Source organism: Rhinolophus sinicus, chromosome X (assembly GCF_036562045.2).
Source record: "Rhinolophus sinicus isolate RSC01 chromosome X, ASM3656204v1, whole genome shotgun sequence".
In the NCBI taxonomy this organism is placed as follows: domain Eukaryota; kingdom Metazoa; phylum Chordata; class Mammalia; order Chiroptera; family Rhinolophidae; genus Rhinolophus; species Rhinolophus sinicus.
Window position 1 is genome coordinate 85,794,703 of NC_133768.1, and position 23,073 is coordinate 85,817,775.

Genomic DNA, 23,073 nt, shown 5'->3' on the forward strand with positions numbered 1-23,073 from the left:
AGTTTTACAAGGTGTGATCAAACAATACAGTGAAGTTTAAATTTAAAAAAAATATATTACAGTAAAAGACACATTGCCATTAATCCCCCTCAAAATACGCCTCCTCCCTTCGAACATGCTTATCCCATCATTCTTGCCACTTTCGGAAGCAGTTCTGGAAGTCCTCTATCATGAGTGTCTTTCATTGTGCTATTGTGGCTGCCTTGATGTCCTGAATCGATTCAAAATGTTTACCTTTCATGGTCATTTTGACTTTGGGAAAGAGCCAGAAGTTGCACAGTGCCAGATCCTGTGAATAAGGTGGATGAGCACACACTGTATTATTTTTATTTGACAGAAATTGCAGTACCAGAAGTAATGTGTGACATACAGCATTGTTCATGATGGAGGATTAAACCATTTGCCCATTTCATGTGAATGCATTGTTCATGATCCATGATTTACGGTACACTTTAAAACACACCTTCTCTCCACCATAGCTCACACCTGACTGACTGCCCCGAACAAGTTGAAACTTGTCACACACTGTTAAAGAGGTTCTCCGCAACGCTTCCCATATTGAAGATCCCTGCCTTTTCCTTGGATGGCACTTGACAGCAGCATTCACTGTATTTTTTATCACAGCTCATAGCTCTTAAAGTCAGGTCTTTGATCCATTTTGAGTTAGTTTTTGTAGTGTGAGATAGTGGTCTATTTAATTTTATGTGGCTATCCAGTTGTCCTTGCTTTTGGTTTTCAGCAAGTTGAGCTTTCAGATACCTGCAGGATATCCGATTAAGTGGATATTAAAACCTGGATCTCATATAAATGAGGGTAAAATTGTGGGAGTACGGAAAGTGTCCCGAGAGATCGGATGAAAAAAAAAGTCAATGAGGGAATCTAAAGAAACCACCAATGTCTAATCAGGTAGCCAAAAGGAGCCAGCAAAACAAATTGGAAAAAAGTCGGAGATAGTAGAACTAGGAAAGAGTGATGTCCAGCTGACCTCTGGACATATCCACCTTGAAATCTGAAAAGCACCTCACTTTCAGCATCTCTAAAAACCACTCAGATTGAATCCAGTCCTGGTCTATTCTGCCCATGTTGGTTAATAGTACCACAGTTCACAAAATTTGTCTGGTAATTTGGGCCAGTTTAAGCTTTTTGCTTTTCTTCATCCTTCTACATTTGATTAGTCACCAAGTCTAATGAATTACACCTCTTTAGTATTGTCTAAAACCCACTGGTTCTGCTCTTGTTCCTGCCTTTATTACTCATCCAGACTTGTCGTAGTCTCCATTCTGGTCTTTTATCTGCATTATATCCTCTTAACAGAATTTTTATCAAACGCAAATATTAAGTTACTTTCCTGCTTAGAAAATATCTTTTGTTATTTACCATATAGTGTTTTTTACAATCAAATCCCTACATGTCTCCATTTACAACCTCCTCTTTTTAAAAACGTTGAGGTATAATATACATACAGTGAAGTGCACTAACCTTAAGTACTCAACTTTATGAATTTTAACACACACACATTCACACACACACACACACAAAAACACACAAACACAAACAACCATACCCCAGGATCAAGGTATAGAACATTTCCACCACCCCAGAAAACTCCTTCAGGCCCTTTCCCAATCAATATCCACCCTCAAGTTATGTTCTGACTTGTATTACCATAGATTAGATTTGAACATCTTATAAATGTACTCTATATGTACGGTATGTACTCTTGTCTCTGGTTCATGATTATGATGATGTTTTACTCATCATATCTATGGGATTCATCCATATTGCCTGTGACAGTAGTTCGTTCTTCTCTATTGCTATGTAGTGTTTGAATGTACCACACAATGTACTTAGCCATTCACCTGATGATGCACATTTGAGTTGTTTTAAGTTTGCGGCTGTTATGAATAATGCTGCTATGAATATTCTTGTTTATGTCTTTGGTGGACATATGCACTCATTTTTAATACCCAAGAGTGGAATTGGTAAATCAGAGGGTTTAAGTCTGCTCTTCAGCAGCTCCTTACACAACCTGTATTCCTACTTTGAGTATCATTAAAATGAGTTTCTATTTGCTTTATTACCTCATCTAGTCCACCCCCTCAGCTATAGAAACTAAGTCGGAGAGAGAGCAAATTAATACATTCAATGTCACAGACTGGGACTTGCCCATATTTCCCATGATTTTTTAAAATAATTGCCAGTGACTCAGTAAACACATAGATTGTTTTCTTCCAATTACAGTTGACATACAGTATTATTTTATATTAGTTTCAGGTGGATAGCATGGAAGTCAGACATGTATATAATTTATGAAATGATTCCCCCCAATAAGTCTAGAACCTACCAGGCATCAGACATAGTTATTACAACATTAATGACTATATCTCCTATGCTGTAATTTATATCTGCGTGACTCTTTTGTAACTACCAATTGGTATTTTTTTTAGTTAATGTTCATTGGGGTGACAATTGTTAGTAAAGTTACATAGATTTCAGGTGTACAATTCTGTAATACATCATCTATATATGTCACATTGTGTGGTTCGCACCCAGAGTCAGTTCTCTTTTCATCACCATATATTTAATCATTTTTACCCTCATCTACTATCTCCTTACCCTCTGGTAAGCACTAAACTATTGTCTGTGTCTATGAGTTTTTGTTTCTTCATTCATTTGTCTTGTTCTTCTGTTGTTTTCAGTTTTATATCCCACATATCACTGAAATCATATGGTTCTTGACTTTTCTGTCTGACTTATTTCGCTCAGCATAATAATCTCAAGATCCACCCCTGTTGTCGCAAATGGTACTATTTCATCTTTTCTTACTGGCAGAATAGTATTCCATTGTGTGTATATATCACAACTTCTTTATCCAGTCATCTATCGAAGGACCCTTTGGTTATTTCTATGTCTTGGCCACTGTAAATAAAGCTGCAGTAAACATTGGAGCACATACATCTTTACGGATAAATGTTTTCAGATATTCTGGGTAACTACCCAGGAGAGGGATTGCTGGGTCATATGGTAATTCTATTCGTAATTTTTTGAGGAACCTCCACACTACCTTCTATAGCAGCTGCACCAATCTGCATTCCCACCAACAGTGTATGAGTGTTCCTTTTTCTCCTCAGCCTCTCCATCACTTGCTATTTGTCTTGTTGATGGTAGCCATTCTAACTGGTGTGAGGTGATAGCTCATTGTGGTTTTTATTTGCATTTCTCTGATGATTAGTGACGTTGAGCATTTTTTCATATGTCTATTGACCATTTGTATGTCTTCTTTGAAGAAATGTCTATTCAGGTTCTCTGCCAATTTTTTAATTGGATTGTTCGTTTTTTTTGTTGTTGAGTTGTATGAGCTCCTTATGCATTTTGGATATTAGTCCCTTACAGAAGGTGTTGTTTGCAAAAATCTTCTCCCATTTGGTTGATTTTTATTTTGTCAATGGTTTCTTTTGCTGTGCAGAAGCTTTTTAGTTTGATAAAGTCCCGTTGATTTGTTTTAGCTTTTACTTCCCTTGCCTTTGAAGTCAAATTCATAAAGTGCTCTTTGAACCCAAGGTCCATAAGTTTAGTACCTATGTTTTCTTCTATGTAGTTTATTATGTTTAGGTCTTTGATCCATTTTGAGTTAATTTTGGTATTTGGTGACAGATAGCAGCCTAGTTTCATTCTTTTGCACGTGGCTTTCCTAATTCTCCCAGTACCATTTACTGAAGAGGCTTTCTTTTCTCCATTGTATGTTTTTTGCTTCTTTGTCAAAAATTATCTGTCCGTACTTATGTGGGTTTATTTCTGGGTTCTCAATTCTATTCAATTAGTATTTCTTAATATCTTCAGTTTTTTCACCCAGCCTCCTAACCCTCCTCCCATCTGGCAACCATCTGTTTGTTCTCTGTATTTATGAATCTGTTTCTGTTTTTTGGTCATTTATTCTGTTCTTTATACTCCACATGTAAGTGAAATCATATGGTATTTGTCTTTCTCTGACTTATTTCACTTAGAATAATACCCTCTAGATCCATCCATGTTATTGCAAATAGGAGTATTTCATCTTTTCTTATGGCCGAGTAGTATTCCGTTGTCTATATGTGCCAAATCTTCTTTATCCAGTCATCTATTGATGGGCACTTAGGTTGCTTCCATATTTTGGCTATTGTAAATGATGCCGCAGTGAACATAGACATGCATATATCTTTTCGAACTAGTGTCCAGAAGTGGTATTGCTGGGTATTAAGGTAATTCTGTTTTCAATTTTTTAAGGACCTTTCATTCTGTTTTCCAAAGTGGCTACACCAATTTGCAATGTCAACAACAGTGCGTGAGGGTTCCCTTTTTTCCACATCCTCACCAGTACTTCTTGTTTGTTGATTTATTAATGATAAACAGGTGTGGGGTGATATTTTGTAAAATTTTAAAAATTGGTTTATACTTACATTTGCCAAAAAACAAAAATTCTGGTAGCATTGGAGTTAGCCCTGGGGAATGGGGATGGGAGTGCTGTTTGTAGGCTGAGCCTTAAAGGGTTACTTTTCCTGTTTACTTTATAGATGTCTGCATTTTTGAAATTCTTTAGATGAACATGTTTTGCTATTGCAGTCTTTTAAAGAAATCATAAAATAATAAAACAAATGATGTAAGAAGGTAGTGTAGTTTCGTGTGTGTTTTTTTTTGCATGTCCAGTTTTCCCAGTACCATTTACTGAATAGGCTATGTAGTCTATTTTGTCTGGTATAATTATTGTTACCCCAAGTTCATTTTCACTTCTGTTTGCATAGAATATCTTTTTCCATGCTTTTATTTTCAGTCTGTGTGTGTCTTTCGTTCTAAAGTGAGCAGCATATGTAAGGGTGTTGTTTTCTTTATCCATTCAGCCTCCCTATGTCTTTTTTTAAAAATTAAAGTTTGTTGGGGTGACAATTGTTAGTAAAGTTACATGGATTTCAGGTATACAGTTCTGTATTACATCGATAAATCACATTGTGTATTCACACCCAGAGTCAGTTTTCCTTCCATCACCATCTTTTTGATCCCCTTTGCCATCATCTACTATCCCCCTCCCCCCTTACCCTCTGGTAACCACGAAACTATTGTCTGTGTCTATGAGTTTTTGTTTATCATTTGTCTTGTTCTTTTGTTGTTTTTGGTTTATATACCACATATCAGTGAATTCATGATTCTCTACTTTTTCTGTCTGACTTATTTCACTTCGCATTATAATCTCAAGATCCATCCATGTTGTCTCAAATGGTCCTATTTCATCTGGAAACAACCAAAATGTCCTTCGATAGATGAATGGATAAAGAAGTTGTGGCATATATACACAATGGAATACTATCCCTACATCTTTTTATTCAAGCATTCAGTTCATTTCCATTTTAAGTAATTGTTGATAGATACGTAGTTATTGCCATTTTATTATTCAGATTTTTTATCTTTTTTTTTTCTTCTTAAAGAAGTCCCTTTAACATTTCTTGTAATCCTGGTTTGGTCGCAATGAACCTCCTTTGGCTTTTTCTTGTCTGGGAAGCTCTTTATCTGTCCTTTGATTCTAAATGATAGCTTTGCTGGGTAGAGTAATCTTGGTTGTAAGTTCTTTCTATCACTTTCAGTATTTCATGCCCATCCCTCCTTGCCTGCAAATTTTCTGTTGAGAAATCAACTGACAGTCTTATGGGAGCTCCCTTGTAGGTAACTAACTGCTTTTCTCTTGCTGCTTTTAGGATTCTGTCATTGTCTTTAAACTTTGGCATTTTAATTGTGATGTGTTTTGGTGTTGGCGTCTTTGGGTTCACCTTATTTTGGACTGTGTGCTTCCTATACTTGTTACTTGCATGTCTGTTTCCTTCACTAGGTTGGGGAAGTTTTCAGTCATCATTTCTTCAAATACATTCTCAATCCGTTGCACTCTCTTCTCCTGGTACCCCTATGATGTGAATATTGTTAAGCTTGATGTTGTCCCAGAGGTCCCTTAAACTATCCTCATTTTCCTTCTTCTTTTTTGTTTTTGTTTTTGTTATTCCTACTGGATGTTTTCTGCTACCTTGTCTTCCAATTCGCTGGTTTAATCCTCTACTTCAGCTAGTCTGCTGTTGATTCCTTCCAGTATAGTCTTCATTACTGACTGGTTCTTTTTTATGTTTTCTATCTCCACTTTTATGTTTCCTATCTCTTTGTTGAAGTTCTTACTGAGATCATTGAGCATTCTTATAACCAGTGTTTTGCACTCTACATTTGGTAGAGAGCTTGTCTCCATTTTTTTTTAGATCTTTTTCTGGAGCTTTGTTGTGATCTTCCATTTTGGACATGTTTCTTTGTTTCCCCATTTTGCCTGCTTCCCTGTGTTTGTTTCTGTGTATTAGGTAGAGCTGTGTTGTCTCCTGGTCCTGGTACAGTGGCCTTATGTAGTAGTTGTCTCGTGGGGCACAGTAGCAGAGTCTCGCTGGTCACCTGAGCCAGTTGCTCTCGGTGTTTCCCTATTATGCGTTTTGAGTACCTTTCTGTCGTAGTTGAGCCTTAGTTGCTGTTTACATGTCAATGGGGGGCTTATTGGTTGTGAGGATTGGCTATGAATACAGTGGAGGGGCTATTATGCAGGGTCTGACCCTATGGAGCATGATTTACTTTAATGGGACTCTGGTACCTCTTGAGTCTGCTGTTTGGATGTGTTGATTGTGGAGGTGATTGGGTGGTTCTCTGTTGTTGTGCGAAGCTGGCCACTAGTTGTTTTGATTCTGGTGCCTCTTGAGGGGTTTTCTGGTATAGGCCAAGGTGAGTTACCTGTGCCCTGCCTGTTTGGTATGACCTACAAAGTGATCTGCAAATTGTTGCCACTTATGCTGGGCTTGGAGATGCCTGGGAGAGGCTAAGCTGCGAAACGAGGGTGGCTGCTGCTACTGCCAGGCTTGGAGCTGCTTAGTGAGAGGTACGGGGCACATCGAGGCCAGATGTTGTTTATTTGGGGTTTGCAAACCTTTGAGAGATTTAAGCCATACAGGCCACGACAAGCCGTTTGCATGGAAAAGCCACTGGAAGTGGTTTGGGTGGGCCCGCATGTTGGGTGGGGTGGAGTCTCAGGAAATCACCAGGGCAGGGTGAACATTGGTAGCCAGGTTGATGGAGACTCAGATATGGCACCTGTCTTCCTCTGGACACTGGGTAGGAGAGGGCTCAAGAAAGGAAAAGTGGTTTTTGCCAGCACTTCTGTCTGGGATAAAGCTGCTCCTCCAGCCCTTGCCCTGAAGCCAGATAATTCAGTTCTTCTCCATATGTCCCTGGCACCTTTGGATCTGCTGTTCCAGTTCTGCAGTTCAGAGCAAGTGAGTCTGTCAGTGAGTAAGTCAGTACACGGGGCCCTTAAGAGAAACAGACAATCTGCACTGGTTTTCACAGCCAGAAGTTATGGAAACTTCTCTTCCTGGCACTGGAACTCTGGGCTGGGGAGCCTGGTATGAGACTGGGACCCCTCGCTCCTCAGGGGGACCTCCACAGCTGAGATATCCCTCCTAATTTTTAAATGCCACATGTTGGGGTGAGACCAGCCCGTTCTGTGTCTCTGCCCTCTCCTACCGGTCTCCAGTTGGCTTCTTCTATATATCCTTTGTTATAGGACTTGTGTTCTGCAAGACTTCAGATGATTCTCAATGATTATTGTTCTGTAGTTTAGTTGTAGGTTTGAGGTGATCATGGGAGGCGGTAAGCACATTGTTTACCAACTCAGCCATCTTGACTGAAGTCTCTGAGAGCATAAGACATCCATTTTTTAAAATACCTTAGGTTACTTGCTATCGAGTACATCTAATTTTAAAAATGTTCAAATTTTTTGAAGTATTTAACTCTTCATGTCTTGCACTGTTTTGTCAGTGTTAGAATACCTAATCTCATTTCACAGTGCTATAAAGTACTGCATTTTCAATTCTTATAACATTCTGAAAGTGATCATTCAGTGCTTAAATATTTCAAAATATTTTCAAAGCTGCTTTGATTGCTCGCTTTGTTTGGTTTTTGCTTGCTGCTTAATTTTTTTTTAACTATGTGTTGGGTTGCGTTAATGAAAATAATTTGTTTAAACTTTGTTCTTTTTCCTCACCAATTTTCATTTCAGATGATAACATCTTGGAAAATCCTATGGTACATGAAGCTGTACAAATGGGGTTCAGATTCAGGGACATTAAGAAAATAATGGTGGAAAGAATTCAGAAATCTGGGAGCAACTATAAATCAGTCGAGGTTCTGGTTGCAGATCTAGTGAATGCTCAGAAAGACAATACACAAGATGAATCAAGTCAGACTTCATTGCAGAAAGGTATGCCTGGCTGGTTTTAAAAAACGAGACACCTAACAGCAGTTCATTATGGATAGTATCCTGTGAGTCTGTGGTCCATTCATTTCCCTTCTTTCATATCCCCCTTAGGATAAACATGTCTGTAACTTTTTATTATGAAAAATGTCAAACATACTCAAAAGTGGAGAGAGCAGTATAGTGAACCCTGACATATCCATGAATTAGTTTCAGTGATTATCTACACTTTTACAGCCTTGTTTAATTCCCCCCCCTTTTTTTGCTATAGTATTTTAAAGTAAATCCCATACATTCTGTATTTTACTTACCTATAAATACTTCAATAAATATCTAACAGATAAGGCCTTTTTAAAATCTAGCCTTAACACTGTCTGCTCTTACTGATATAATAGTATACCATAAACAGGGTGGCTTAAACAAAAGACATTTAATTCTCACAGTTTTGGAGGCTGGGAAATCCAAGATCTAGGTTCAGGCAGATTTGGTTCCTGGTGAGGACTTCTTCCAGGCTTGCAGATGACTGCCTTCTCTCTGTGTCCTCACATGACCGACAAAGAGAGCACTCTGGTTTATTCTCCTTTTCTTTATTGTAAGGACACTGATCCCACCATGGGGTCCCACCCTCGTGACCTCATCTAAACCAAATTATCTCCCATAAGCCCCATCTCCAAGTACCATCACGTGGGATGTTAGGGCTTCAACATAAGAATTTGGGGAAGGCATAGGCATTTAGTCCATCACATACTATTATCACACTTAATGAAATGAAAGGTAATTCCATGATATTGCCTGAAATTCAGTTGGTGTTAATTTTCCCCATTGTCTTAAAATATTTCTACAGTTGATTTGTTCTAATCAGGATCCAAGTAAGATCCCCTGATCCTTTCATTTTAAAAGTGAATTTATACTCTATTTTAGATAAATAACATTTCCCTCCTTTCATATCCCCCTTAGGATAAACATGTTTGTAACTTTTTATTATGAAAAATGTCAAACATACTCAAAAGTGGAGAGAACTGTATAGTGAACCCTGACATATCCATGAATTCGTTTCAGTGATTATCTACACTTTTAGTTGTTGTTAGTTATCTACACTTTTAGTGTTGTTATTTGTTAGTGATTAACAGCAACTAACTTTTATCATAGTGTGTAGAATAAGTTTTTATAGTTGAAACTGTTTGGATATAGAATGTTCTGCATCTTTTCATATAAGAGTCATGACTAGAACTTGAATGAATGGCACCTTAATACTGTGAATCATACAGAAAGTGTATTAAATGATGTAGATGAGAAGAAGTACATCAACTCCTTTTAGGAAAAAAAAAAGATTAAAAAAATACAGGCTCTTCCTTTAAGTAGGCCGGCTACTCTAGTGCTTGTCAGCAACATTGAAGGTTAAGGAAAAGATGTCAAACTGAATACATTTTTGAGTATTTTAGTATAATCATGGTTCTCTAAGCTCTTGCCAACCTCTCCTAAAAGATGAGAATTCTTGTAGTGCTAACTGAACCTGAAAGTTTACTTATTTTTTTACATTAAAGACCCTTGTGATCTTTAAATTACTTCAGATGCTTTTGAAACATTATCCAGATAATTACATAAGTCATAAAACAGTATAGCATTAATGATTTTTAAAATTACATCAGTTAACAAAAGATTCAGCAGAAAACTTACTACTCGTATCCTAAAGATGCATTTAGTTTAAAACCTATAATAGCTCCGCTTATCTTGGTAATGGTAAAATAAACCATTTACTTGGTCTTCTTTCGACTGTAATTGAAATACACACAGGTAATTGTGTCATTTTTCCCTGCATGTTAACCACAACTCAAGCTTAATTAAGTTTGACAATAAGGTATTAATTTTTATACCTCAAGGTGTTGTCTGCAACAGAAGGATGTAGTGGGTTGCAGTTGGAATAGAACAGGAATAGAAGGGACAGAGTGAATTGTGGGTGCCTGCTCTCTATCCAGCAGGAGTTGATGGGGGTTCTTATTATCATTGAGACTATAAGCTAGAACAGTGTGGGAAGGAGGGTCTAAGCAAATGGCAGCTCTCAGGGGCAGGGGTTGGAATTCATCAGTTGACCTCTCCTTAGTCTCACTAAATTGAGAGGCAGGTAATTGGTACAGGCTATCTTCTCATGCTAGGGCTGCCACCTGTTTCTCTTCCCAAAGGCTGATGAGGAAAGACTAGGGCTAAGAATCTTTTCATTCTATATAAAATAGCGGGTAGGCCTTATTGAAGTAGAGCAGGTGGAATTTTTTAGAAAAGGTACAATGTTATTATTGCTTACTGAGAAATCCTAGATTCAATACCAGCTTATGTCCCAATGGCAGTATGACATAGAATGCCCCAGTAAAGTCTTCTAAAAATAGTACCATTCAGTATTCCTTTTTTCTTTCTTTTTAAAAATTACATAATATGATATAAAGCCCTGTCCTTTGTATGTTTGCTTACAAACATACCTTATGTGTATATTACTATACATAACATACAAATTGAATAACCTATACACATTTCTCATCAGTCTGTCTTTCCGAATGGATCTGCTCTGATAGTAAAATGAATAACATCAATTTATTCTAGAAGTGGTGTAAAATAAGGTAGTAAAAATATTAGCAGATAACATCAAAAATTTTCTAGCTGCTGTCTTTATTGCTCGTGTGCTAGAAACTTGACCTAGAAGAGGGGAAAGGTGCCATAGGGAATACGTAGACTCTAATAGTTACTCTTAGGGCTGGAGTAAAGTATTACGAGAGATAAACTATTAGTCTGGAAAATAAATCTCCCTAGAGCATCACTATATCAAGTAAGGGTGTATGCAATGCTGAAATAAGGTAGAAAATGTAGAGTTGATATCTGTTTGGTAGGCGTGACATTTCATTCCATTGTGGTCTGTAAAATGGAACCTCAAGCAATCAGAACCAAGAGGAACCTTAAAGATCATGTAACTTTCATTACTTCAGTGAGAAAACTGAAGTACAGATGCACTGTTGCCCAAGATCACTCAGATAGTTGGGAGTAAAATTCAGGTTTCCTGACATCTAGTCCAATGTTCCTTTTTTTATTTAAAAAAAAAACCACACCAATATATGGTAAAATGTGCATAATTTAAAATTAACCATTTTTAAGTGTACAGTTCAGTAGTGTTAAGTACATTCACATTTTTGCACAACTAATCTCCAGAACTCTCTTCATCTACAAAACTGAACCACTGTACAACAACTCCCCATTCCTTTTCCTGCCAACTCCTGGCACCTGCATGCTGCTTTTTATCTCTATATTTGACTACTCTGGGTATCTGATCCAGTGTTCTTTTTCACTCATTGCAGCATCACATCCAAAAATAATGTATAAATTACTTCATTATTTTCCTTTTTTTTAATTATAAAACTACTTTTAATAATTTGGGGTGAGCCCCACAGGAATAAAAAACACTAGGAAGGGGTAATCCCCTCATCCCTCAGGAGTGGTCCAGTGGAAGAGACTACCTGATGGGAAGGAAGCACATAAGGGACCTGCTGCAGACTCATGGCAAAGGGAATACCTTTGGTGCTGGGACCTGTGAGCACTACAGGAGGAAACACAAGCATAGTGGGACTGGCCCCAGGTACAGAGGTGAAGGGCAAGAGAATTGGACATGAAGCCACAAAGCTACTTGGGTTCCTCCTCATTTGCCTTTTTCTGCTTCTGTTGCATGATCTCCGAGTCCTGCTTCTGGGTGGCAGCAGAAAGCCCATCATCCTGGTGCTTTCTCTTAACTGAGTCTACTCTAATAGGCGAACTCATGCTGGTTACCACTGGTTATGACAACAACATGAATATACACTTCATTCTGACTTTTTTGGACATATGCTTTTATGTAACATAAAATAGTGTTATAAAATGCTATCCCTTTACTTAGGTTGTCTCCTCTGCCCCGAATGCTTTTTCGATGTCTGTATACCTGGTCTCATTCCCCAGTATACCCCCAGTTCCCTAAATCCATCTAATGAACTCATCCTTCAAGGCTCAGCAGAGTTCAGTGCTCCCTCTTCTTTATGCTCCATACTGTTAGAGCACTTGCAGTATTATTTTGGAACTGTTTTCTTCTCTGTTCTGCCCATAAGACAAGCTTCTTGAGGGCAGGTGCTTTATCTTGTTTCTGATAAGTCCCATAGTTGAGCCTATAGTTTTGATTATGCCCAGGAGGTTGGTTGCCTTTTAAGAAAAAAGATTAAATAATTGTTTCCTCTACCCCTAGCCAGGGAAACCTTTCTGAAACACAAATCTGAGCATATCTCTCTCCAGGTTAAAACCCTTCACCAGCTCCCAGGGCCCTGAGGATCAAGTCTAAACTCCTTTATATGGGTTGCCAAATATTTCATGATCAGGTTCCTGCTAACCTCTATAGCTTCATCTCATGTTGTTTCCCCTTCGCATTTTGTTCCCAAGCCTTGCCTGTGGACTCACAGGTTCTGTCTCTCCCCTTGGAGCCTGCTTATGCCATTTCCTTTGCCTAGAACACTCTTCTTCCACTGCCTCTCCCCCAAGGCCTTCTTCCTCTCCTAGTTTACTCCTACTCATTCTGTACGACCCAGTTTAGGTATACTCTCCTGTAGAAGGGCTTCTGTTTATGTGTTCATACATGCACCCACATGCACACACCAACACCTTTCCTGTGTTCTTCATAACAACACATTGTAACTACCATCACCATCATACTCTACTGTAATTGCCTGTCTGTGTTCCTTACTTGTCTGAATGTTTTGGGGCCTGGGGTCCATATTTGTTAGTTGTTGTATCTCTAGTGCCTAGAACCTAGTTAAGTGTTCAGTATTTGTTGAATGAACTTAAACCACTATTTTCCAAACTTGTTTTCAGAATAGTGTTCCCCAGAATGTTAAAAGATGCCATGAAAAAGGAGCTCCATAGTTAAATATGGAAATGCATTGTGAATTTCTAAAAGGGGACATGCAGTATATTAAACTGCCCTTAACTTGATAACAGTGGTTCCCAGATGCCAGTGTGCCCAACCCCCAAAATTTTAGATTCAGTGAATGAGGCCTAGGAATCTATTGTTAAAAATGCCCCCAGTGGGGCAGCTGGTTGACTCATTTGGTTAGAGTGCAGTGCTCATTACACCAAGGTCTCCGGTTCAATTCCCACATGGGCCACTGAGCTGTGCTCTCCACAACTACATGGAAAACAACAACTTGTTTTGGAGCTGATGCGTCCTGGAAAAACATTGTACCCCAATAAAAAACAATTTAAAAAAAATGCTCCCACGTGATTCTCATGTGAGACCAGATTTGGAAACCACTGGTATACAATAATTACAAAGATCGTTAAAATATGTAATGCATTTGGAATAGTGCCTAGCACATGGTAATATGCACTATATTTCTGTTAACTGCTGCTATTGATGTTGTCTTTATAGTTATATAAGACTACAAAACACATTTTTGTGTCATATTTGTTAACACTTCATAAAACCTAGTTTGAGAAAGGCTCAATTAAGCAAATACTTCAGTGCATGCAGATGATACCCAAATCTCTCTCTATCCCTGACTTCTGACCTCAAGACTTGACTCTCCGATTGCCTACTGGTCATTTTTATATGGATGCCCTGCAGATACCTCAAAACTACCTTGAAAATCCCGAACCTGTGTTTCCTATTGGCATCACCATCTCCTTGTCAGCCACACTAGAAATCTTGAAATCAGCTATATTTCCTCTTTCTTCCTCATCCCTCACATCCAGTCAGTCACCAAATCCTACTTGTCCCACTTCAGAAATCTCTCAAATCCCACCCTCCATTACCAAAATAAGCCAGGCTACTTATTTTACTTGACCCTTGCTTCTCTGCCTGGCAAATTGCTAGCCATGTTTAAATGTCACTCCTCCACCTCACCCCCGCCCCACCCAACAGTTGCCAACACATTGAAGCCTTCCCCAACTAGTCTGAACAGAAGAACTTGTTCTCTCATTGTGTCCCAGAGCATTTTGTATGTAACTTTATTACAGCACTTATCACTTTGTACTTTGTGCTTACCTTCATTGCCTCAGTCCACATCCTTCTCTCCTAGCATTCGAGCTACTTAAGAGCAGATGCCATGTGTGAGTCATCCTATCTCCCAACGTTTGATAGTACCTGGAACATGGTAGGGGTCAGACTGTTTTCGGTGAATTTAAACAACTGAGAAGCTACAATTAACTCATTTCTTTTCTTTTTGTGCAGAGATTAGTACTGAAGAGCAGCTAAGGCTCCTGCAAGAGGAGAAGCTTTGCAAAATCTGCATGGATAGAAATATTGCTATCGTGTTTATTCCTTGTGGACATCTGGTCACTTGTAAACAATGTGCTGAAGCAGTTGATAAATGTCCCATGTGCTACACAGTCATTACTTTCAAGCAAAAAATTTTCATGTCTTAATCTAACTCTACAGTAGGCGTGTTATGTTCTTATAAACCTGATTGAATGTGTGATGTGAACCAACTTTAAGGAATCAGCATTGAATTCCATTAGCGTCTGCTACCAAATAGAAAAAAAAAAAGTAAACTGCAGTGTTATAGTTGGCAATCTAAAATTTGAATTTCTGGATTTCTCAGGATATTAGCTGTATTATCTATCCTTTTTTTTTTTTAACTGTTATTTAATTGAAACCCTAGACTAAGAAGTGTCATACTGTAATTGATCACATTGTGTATTTGTAGTACACTGACTTAGCTTTTAACTGTAAGTGAATTAATCAACTGAATTTTTCATTCTTTTCAGATAGGCTTAACAAAAGGGGCATTCTGTATAAACGTGGAGATTAATCTCCTCAATCACATAACTTGTGTTGAAAAGGAATGAACAGTTCCACACTGGTGGCAAGATAGAGATTATTTTTAGATATTTGTATTTTCAGATTCTGTCCATTTGCTTTTAAAATTATACACACATACTTGGGTGGATAATTTTTTTAAATGACTTTCCTGTTGTTAAAAGGGTATTTAATGATAGATCTCATCTAGCCTACATGTACTGACATGGAAAGATGTCAAAGATATATTAAGTATAAAATACAAGTGGTAAAACACTATGTATCGAATGAGCCAAATGAAGGTGTGTGTTTTGTACATGTATAGAACAAAAGATTTGGAAAGATACGCACCAAACTGTTAAATGTGGTTTCTCTTGAGGGGGGTGGGGGGTGGACCCCAGGGCGGCTTTCACATTCTTCTTTTTTCATTTTGTTCTGTTGAATTTTTTGTAAGTATGTGTTACTTTTGTAATCATAATTTTTAGAAAGTATTTTACTAATTTAAAGGCTTAGGCATGTTCAGATGCCTGCAAAACTACTTATTGCTCAGCTTTAGTTTTTCTAATCCAAGAAGGCAGGGCAGTTAACCTTTTTTGGTGCCAATGTAAAATGTAAATGTCTTTATGCTTGTCCTGCTTTGTAGATGAAAAGTATTTCTGAGTGGTAGTTTTCTGACAGGTAGACCATGTCTTCTTCTCTTGTTTCAAAATAAATATTCCTGATTTTGTAAAATGAAATATAAAATATGACACAGATTTTCCAATTAATTAGTAAGGATTCATCCTTAATCCTTGCTAGTTTAAGCCTGCCTAAGTCACTTTACTAAAAGATCTTTGTTAACCCAGTATTTTAAACATCTGTCAGCTTATGTAGGTAAAAGTAGAAGCATATTTGTACACTGCTCGTAGTTATAGTGAAAGCTTTCCATGTTGAGATTCTCATATCATCATGTATTGTAAAGTTTCATGTGAGTTTTTACCTGTAGGATGATTAAGATGTATATAGGACAAAATGTCAAGTCTTTCCTCTAACTTCTTTTGTTTTCTTGACTAGTAGTAGTAGTAGATACCTCTGAAATAAATGTCCTCTCAAGATCCTTAGAGACATCTTGGAAATTATAAAATACTGACAAGGAAAGATTAGTTGTTTAAATAGTAAAGAAAAAAATAAAACTTGAATAAGAATTAATGCAGATAAAACAATGGAAGTTTAAAAATGCTTCATAAAACACCCAAGCTTTACATTACAAGATTCTCACAATGACCTGTTGTAGAGGTGAGTGAGGCATTTTACTGCAGAGAAAAGTTTGAGAGTGAAACTTAAAAATTCTAATTATCGTTGTATTTTCTAAGAGAACGTATTGTCATGTTCTCCTAACCTCTGTTGATTAATATTCAAATGATACTCATTTAAAGCATTGCAAATTTATTTCTTTTTTTTTAATTATTGTTTTCACTTTCTTTTTTTTTTTTATTAAATTTATTGAGGTGACAATTGTTAGTAAAATTACATAGATTTCAGGTGTACAATTCTGTATTACATCATCTATAAATCCCATTGTGTGTTCATCACCCAGAGTCAGTTCTCCTTCCATCACCATATATTCAATCCAAATTTAAATGAGAATTTTAAAAATTAAATAATGAGTGCCCTGTTTTGTTTTACTATTAGTTATACATTCATTAAGTTAAATTTTACATGTATAGTCTAAGCTTTAAATTTAAATTACAAGGGGAGAAAAGTGTTAAAGTGTTTAAAGTGTGTCTTCCAGGACCTGTCAGCTCCAAGTCAAGTAGTTATTTTTAGTCTCGTTGTTGCCCAAAGACTGAATTGTTCTAACGTAAGTCTTTCCCTGTTCTGGGAGCCTCAGTTCATTAAAACTCTTCTTTTAAAACTTGTTTGTTAAGAATTTACCAAGACCAGTTAGCGGCGGGTTAGCTCAGTTGGTTAGAGCCCGGTGCTCTTAACAAGGTTGCCGGTTCAATCCCCACATGGGCCACTTGGAGCTGATGGTTCTTGGGAAAACACACTTAAAAAAATAAAGTATTAACTGAGACCTTTTTTCTCCTCATGAGTTGTTAGATTTAATGCATGAAGCTGATGTGACTAACAAGTTTATTTTAAGAATAGTTTAAAAATGCTGTTGCCTTCAAGTTCTTAAATCACTCAGCACTCCAACTTCTAATCAAATTTTTAAAGACTTACCAATGTTTGTTTGTATTCACACTATAAAAAGTACTGGATCCTTCCCATCTAATCGTGCAAAAATGATCACTTGCACAGTCAAAAATATAACCAGATCTAAATCTCTGCCTCCCCCTTCCCAGAATAGTTCTCACTATCTACATGTAGACATTCCTTTCTGTATAAAGTTCACTCTGAGATTTCAAAGTCACCACCTATTTTACTATGTTTTAGTCATGTGAAGTCAATTTGTTTTGTAATAGTTATATTTATTTGTAATAATTTTGCGTGCTGATCAAAAGCCTTGTCTTAATTTTTGAGAAATGGGTTTAGTGTTTATAAATTCCAGTTTATTAATTAATGGCTTTGTATTGCCTTTCTTGCTAGATATGTTTTTGCTTTTTTTCCCCTTTAGTTAGAGACTAAGATGGGGTAGGATGGGTGTAGTGAGTTTATATAATGTGATCTGGCCCTGTGTATTATGACCTTTTGTTGTTTCATTGTTATAATATTTAAATTTTGGTAGTTTTTTTCTTGTTTTCATTTTAGTGGATAAAATTGGTATTTTGAACTCTCAGAATGGGAGACTACCACCACCACATTAGTTGTGTGTATTGTACCCTTTAGGTCCAAATCACTGTTTTATTTCTGGATTTACCCAGGTGGTGAATATGGGGAGAGGGGTTGGAGGGGTGGGAGAAATTGGATTGCTTGTTTATCGTTTCCATTAGAGAAATAAGAAAACAGGAGGGAATATTTGACAGATGTAGTTTTTTTTAGTGAAATCTGCTTTACAAAAAAGAAGTAGCCTTTTTTTCATCTGTGAAATGAAAATAGTACCTATCTTATAGTTATGAGAGTTCAAGGAGAACCAGGTATGTGAAATACCTGCTATAAATGTTAATTCCCTTCCTAACACTTTATTATCCTCTAGGTTTGCCTTGACTCTGGAAATTTGGGCTAAAACTTAGACAATAACTCTTTCAGTGACTCTTACTCATCTTTATTGGTGTTTCTCATAGTTAAGATGTAAATTACAATAATAGGTCAAATCCTTACAAATATTTAAATTTCTGTTTTAAAAACTTGAAAAAGTATTCTCAAATTTAGTTGAGCTTTCCTAATAGAAGCAAATGGCTTATTCCCACCATCATAATTAGTTTCAGTTTGATTTGTATACTTGGCACAATGTGAATTTCATTTGCAGCATGACAGAATTATAGGGTGTCAAAGCTAGAAGTGACCTTAGAGAGTTTCTAATTCATCCCCCTCATTTTACAGATGAGGCAGCTGAGGCTCAAGGTAAAGTGATTTGTTTAAAGCTATATAGCTAATTAGTAGAAGCCAGACTGGGATATAATTTGAAGGTGAAAAACTTCAAGCTGCTTCTCCTGGGAGTTGTCAAATGTTTATTTTTTCAACTAGTCTGTTCTTCTATACCATAACTTTCACTACATATTAAGTGACACTTTATAACTAACACAATAGGACAATCTTAAATACATATATCTTCAAATTATACAATACTACATTAATGTTTGGGTGATAAGATTCTATTTTAAAGTCTAAAGTTTGCAGATATGTGTTTAGATTTTTTGGCATTTACTGCATTCTTATTATGTATCACTAATGTAATGTTTAAAATTACTATATATTTGGTCATTTTGTCTATACTTACCCTGTTTCCCTGAAAATAAGACCTAGCCGGACAACCAGTTCTAATGTGTCTTATAATAAAATAAGACAGGGTCTTATATTAATTTTTGCTCCAAAAGATGCATTAGAGCTGATTGTCCGGCTAGGTCTTATTTTCAGGGAAACACGGTAGTTATAAATTTGCATTTTTGATTTGATATAACAAAGGCTTTAATGTAATTTTTGCTAGAAGATTTTGCATTTTTTTTATTATTGTTATATTTTATCTAACCTGACAGAATGACTGATTGTTATGTCATTGTATTAGTGTTGTGAATAATCATGAGAAATGTTTTGAGATAGAGTATATTTGTGAATATTATTTTATGACTTTTTCCATTTAGTAGAAAACTTCCCATCAATATGAAAAACTGAAAAAAATTACTTTCCACTGCATAATCTGGAAGTCATAGATTGAAGCTTATTTTTCTGTGAATAAAACCTATTCAATAAAGTCCTATTCTTTAAAATGATACCTAATTATTTTGTATATGTTGTACTTCCTCAAGGAAAAAAAATAACCCTCTTAAAAATACTAAAATGGGGCCGGCCTGGTGGCTCAGGCAGTTGGAGCTCCGTGTTCCTAATTCCGAAGGCTGCCGGTTCAATTCCCACATGGGCCAGTGGGCTCTCAACCACAAGGTTGCGCGTTGGACTCCTCAACTCCTGCAAGGGATGGTGGACTCCACCCCCTGCAACTAAGATTGAATATGGCACCTTGAGCTGAGCTGCCACTGAGCTCCCTGATGGCTCAGTTGGTTGCAGTGCAGGCTCTCAGCCACAAGGTTGTCGGTTCAACTCCTGGAAGGGGTGGTGGGCTGTGCCCCCTGTAACTAACAACGGCAACTGGACCTGGAGCTGAGCTGCGCTCTAGCCCACAACAAAGATTGAGAAAAAGGACAAACAACTTGGAAAAAAATACTAAAATGTAATTTAAAAATATCTTGTGCCATTGTGCCAGGCATTAAGGTACATATTAAGTCATCAAAAAAAATCAATTTTCACATTAATTTATAGAATTCTGTAAGTGCATGAAAAGTCGATTTTTAAAATGTGTAAAAATGTGAACCATAGTAACACTACCCTCCCCACAAAGATTGGCCTGGTTGTCCCAAGAGATTGTATAGGCATCATAATAAAGCTTGAACAAGCAAAGGACCTAAGCCACTGCCCCTTTGAGTCAGGCAGCAGAGAAGGATTTTTGTGAGCAGCAGCCGAGAGAGTTTCAGAAGCTGCAAACAATCTGATGGGATAAAGAGGGTGAAAATAAGGGATCCTTAAAGGCAGAGAGAGTGTAGAAGTAGTATTTCAAGTGGCTCTTTTCCCACCGTTTCCTGCCCACAATGGAGATTCCTAAATTAAGAGTTTTATTTCAGGCCTGGTCTATTATAGTGACTATCAAGTCCTTGACTATGTTATCACTGTTCTGAGATACACCATAAGACACTTGTTTTAAATGCAGTGCACTTTTCTTCTTACATGTCAACTACACTTTCAGTGAATATTGATAAAGATGTGAATTTTCAAAGCTTTCTCTTACAGAAATTTTCAAACTTACACAAAAGTAGAAAGTATAATAAACCCCATAGTACTCATCATTCTGCTTCAACAAAAATCAATACGTTGTCAATCTTGTTTCATCTAGGACTCCCCCTCCCTTTTTTTTGCTGGCATATTCTAGAGGAAATCCTAGACATGTCATTTCTCCTTATGTACCTATACCAGATTAGAACATTTTTTACATAAATGTGTGAATTTTTAACTCACCACTGTTATTGCTGAATTTTAATGCACATCTAAAGAGTTAAAATCAACTTTATTCCCTCTTTTCCCCTATTTGAAGATTAAGGTAAATAAACCCCCTCAAAATTAATATTATAGAAAGAAAATACTTTTTAACTGTTCTCACTATTCCATTTGTAGTTTGCTTATAGACTAGAATAAATGTACTTATTAAACATTAGTAGGCTAACTACATGGTATATGGATACCTACCGTGTTTCCCCGAAAATAAGACCGAGTCTTATATTAATTTTTGCTCCAAAAGACACATTAGGGCTTATGTTCAGGGGATGTCATCTTGAAAAATCATGCTAGGGCTTACGTCTTATTTTCGGGGAAACACGGTAATGGTTCTCAAAGTGTGGTTTAGGGACCACTAGCATCTGCATCACTTGGGAATTTGTTAGACATGCAAATCGTTGGGCCCCATCTCAGACCTACTGAATCAGAAACAGGCGTGTGTGACCCAGCAATCTGTTTTACAAGCCCTCTCAGTGGTTTTGATGCAGGCTAAAGTTTGAAAACCACTGGAATATATGGTGTGGAATCTGAATCTAGAAAACTAAATGGCTAAATCCTGTAAATAAAATTGATGTAGCTCTGCAAATAACTGTCATCACCTTTCTTTTCCTTGTAACTCATTGCTGATCCAGTCCTGTATTTTCTCCTACCAAATGCAAAGGCATAAAATGCAACATCCTGAAGGTGTCTTCTACTTTTCAACAAAACTTTCTTGCATACAGTACTCTTAATTTTGTAATGAAAATCAATCTTCAGCCCTTTCACTGCTAAATACAGAATAGCCCCACATTTGCTCATTGTCATTAAACTATACTCCAGTCAAGCAATGAAAGTTAAGTATTTGAAGACTCACTCGTAAGTGCTATGAGACAGCAATCAGTTGAAATTGTACTGAACAGACATGCACTACAAGAAAGAGGCAAAGCTTCAGTGAAATGTGAGCAGTTAATCTACAATGATAGAATTTAAGAGTTAGGAAGGGTCAACCTAATTCATAATAACTAGCAGTTCTGAATACTTGTTTAGGTCTGAAATTTTTTAAGTAACTGTGGCACAAAAGAACCAAAGAGAAATCATGTAGTCTTAGATCTCTAAAAGGTTTAGAGTTCCTTAAATTCACATTCATAGGTCAGTCAGTATTCGTCTCTAACTGTAACCAAAATAAAACTCTTAAGGTAGGTAAGGCTAGATTAAAGTCATTCAGTTGACTTAGCTTTTTTCCCCCCTGCAAACCACTAATTTGCTTATAACAAATACTTTCATAACTAACCATCTGGCTTTGTATAGAGTTGGTCTGCTTAGAGCTTTCTTTCCAATCTTGTTCTGTTTAATTTGAGATTTCCAAGACCCTATAGACACCGTAATAAATAACAGCATTAAGAAATCTTTTGCATAGTTCTGTACTTGTTAACTAGGCTTATGAATAAGTATTGGAAAAATACTGGTTCAAAACAAGTAAGGAATAAGAACCCAAGAGAAACCAAACTTTGATTGTTACTCCCCCCTTTTAATTTCCCAGAAGAATTTAAATTTGAAAAAAAAAGACAAGGGTATATCTAATTGAGGTAATAGTGTTTAAACCATGATTGTACTACAACATCTAATTCTTGTTTTAATAAGCTTTAATGTTCCAAAAATATATTTTACATACAAAATTATAGATGCTCATTTGTTACATAAACTATTTAATTTATTTTTTAAGTGTGTCTTTGCAGGACCCGTCATCTCCAAGTCAAGTAGTTGTTTCAATCTAGTTGTGGAGGGCGCAGCTCACAGTGGCCCATTTGGGGATCAAATCGACCTTGTTAAGAGCACGTGCTCTAACCAACTGAGACAGCCAGCTGCCCTTGTTACATAAACTTTTATTTTGAGAGTTATTTTTAAGCCTCTGTGTTGTGTTTCTTTAACTTTGTTCTGTTACTTAAGGTAGTAGGGATTTCTCTTTAATTCCTTTAGCTTATATAAGGGGCTTTGCATTTTTGGCTAAAGCATCAAAAAATGTATTTTCTCTTTAAACACTGGAATTTTGTTTGGCAGTGATTAGGTTTTGCTTCTGCCAGATTACTGACAATTGTATTGAGAAAAAAAAAATTGAGCATGTTCATGAACTCTTACTGATGTTTTAGAGGAGCATACATTAAAAGCAAAAGACCCCAAATCCACCCTCATAAAATTAATCTGAAGTGGAGAAAAAGTTGCTGAAATCATTTTATTTTTCTTTAAATAAACATTGTGTATGGATTTCCTAGTAGAAATTTAACAAAAGCCTGTGTTAATCATTAACAGAATGACCTAAGTC

At 36.8% G+C, this 23,073-nt stretch overlaps 1 protein-coding gene across 6 annotated transcripts in view; it reads left to right on the plus strand.

Moving 5' to 3' along the window:
* The window catches only part of XIAP (X-linked inhibitor of apoptosis), a 63,877-nt gene extending 44,433 nt beyond the window's left edge, over positions 1 to 19,444 (plus strand). For 4 of the 6 annotated variants that reach the window (XM_074324103.1, XM_019718175.2, XM_019718180.2 and 1 more), the window contains 2 exons: positions 8,105 to 8,305; positions 14,526 to 19,444. In XM_074324103.1, coding sequence (XP_074180204.1) covers positions 8,105 to 8,305; positions 14,526 to 14,719 — 395 coding nt within the window. In that variant the 3' untranslated portion in view covers positions 14,720 to 19,444. Of the gene's footprint in view, positions 1 to 5,612; positions 5,692 to 8,104; positions 8,306 to 14,525 lie in introns of all 6 variants that reach the window. The other 2 variants (XR_012493492.1, XM_074324105.1) reach the window with 2 other exon arrangements.
* The last annotated feature ends 3,629 nt before the right edge of the window (positions 19,445 to 23,073 follow it).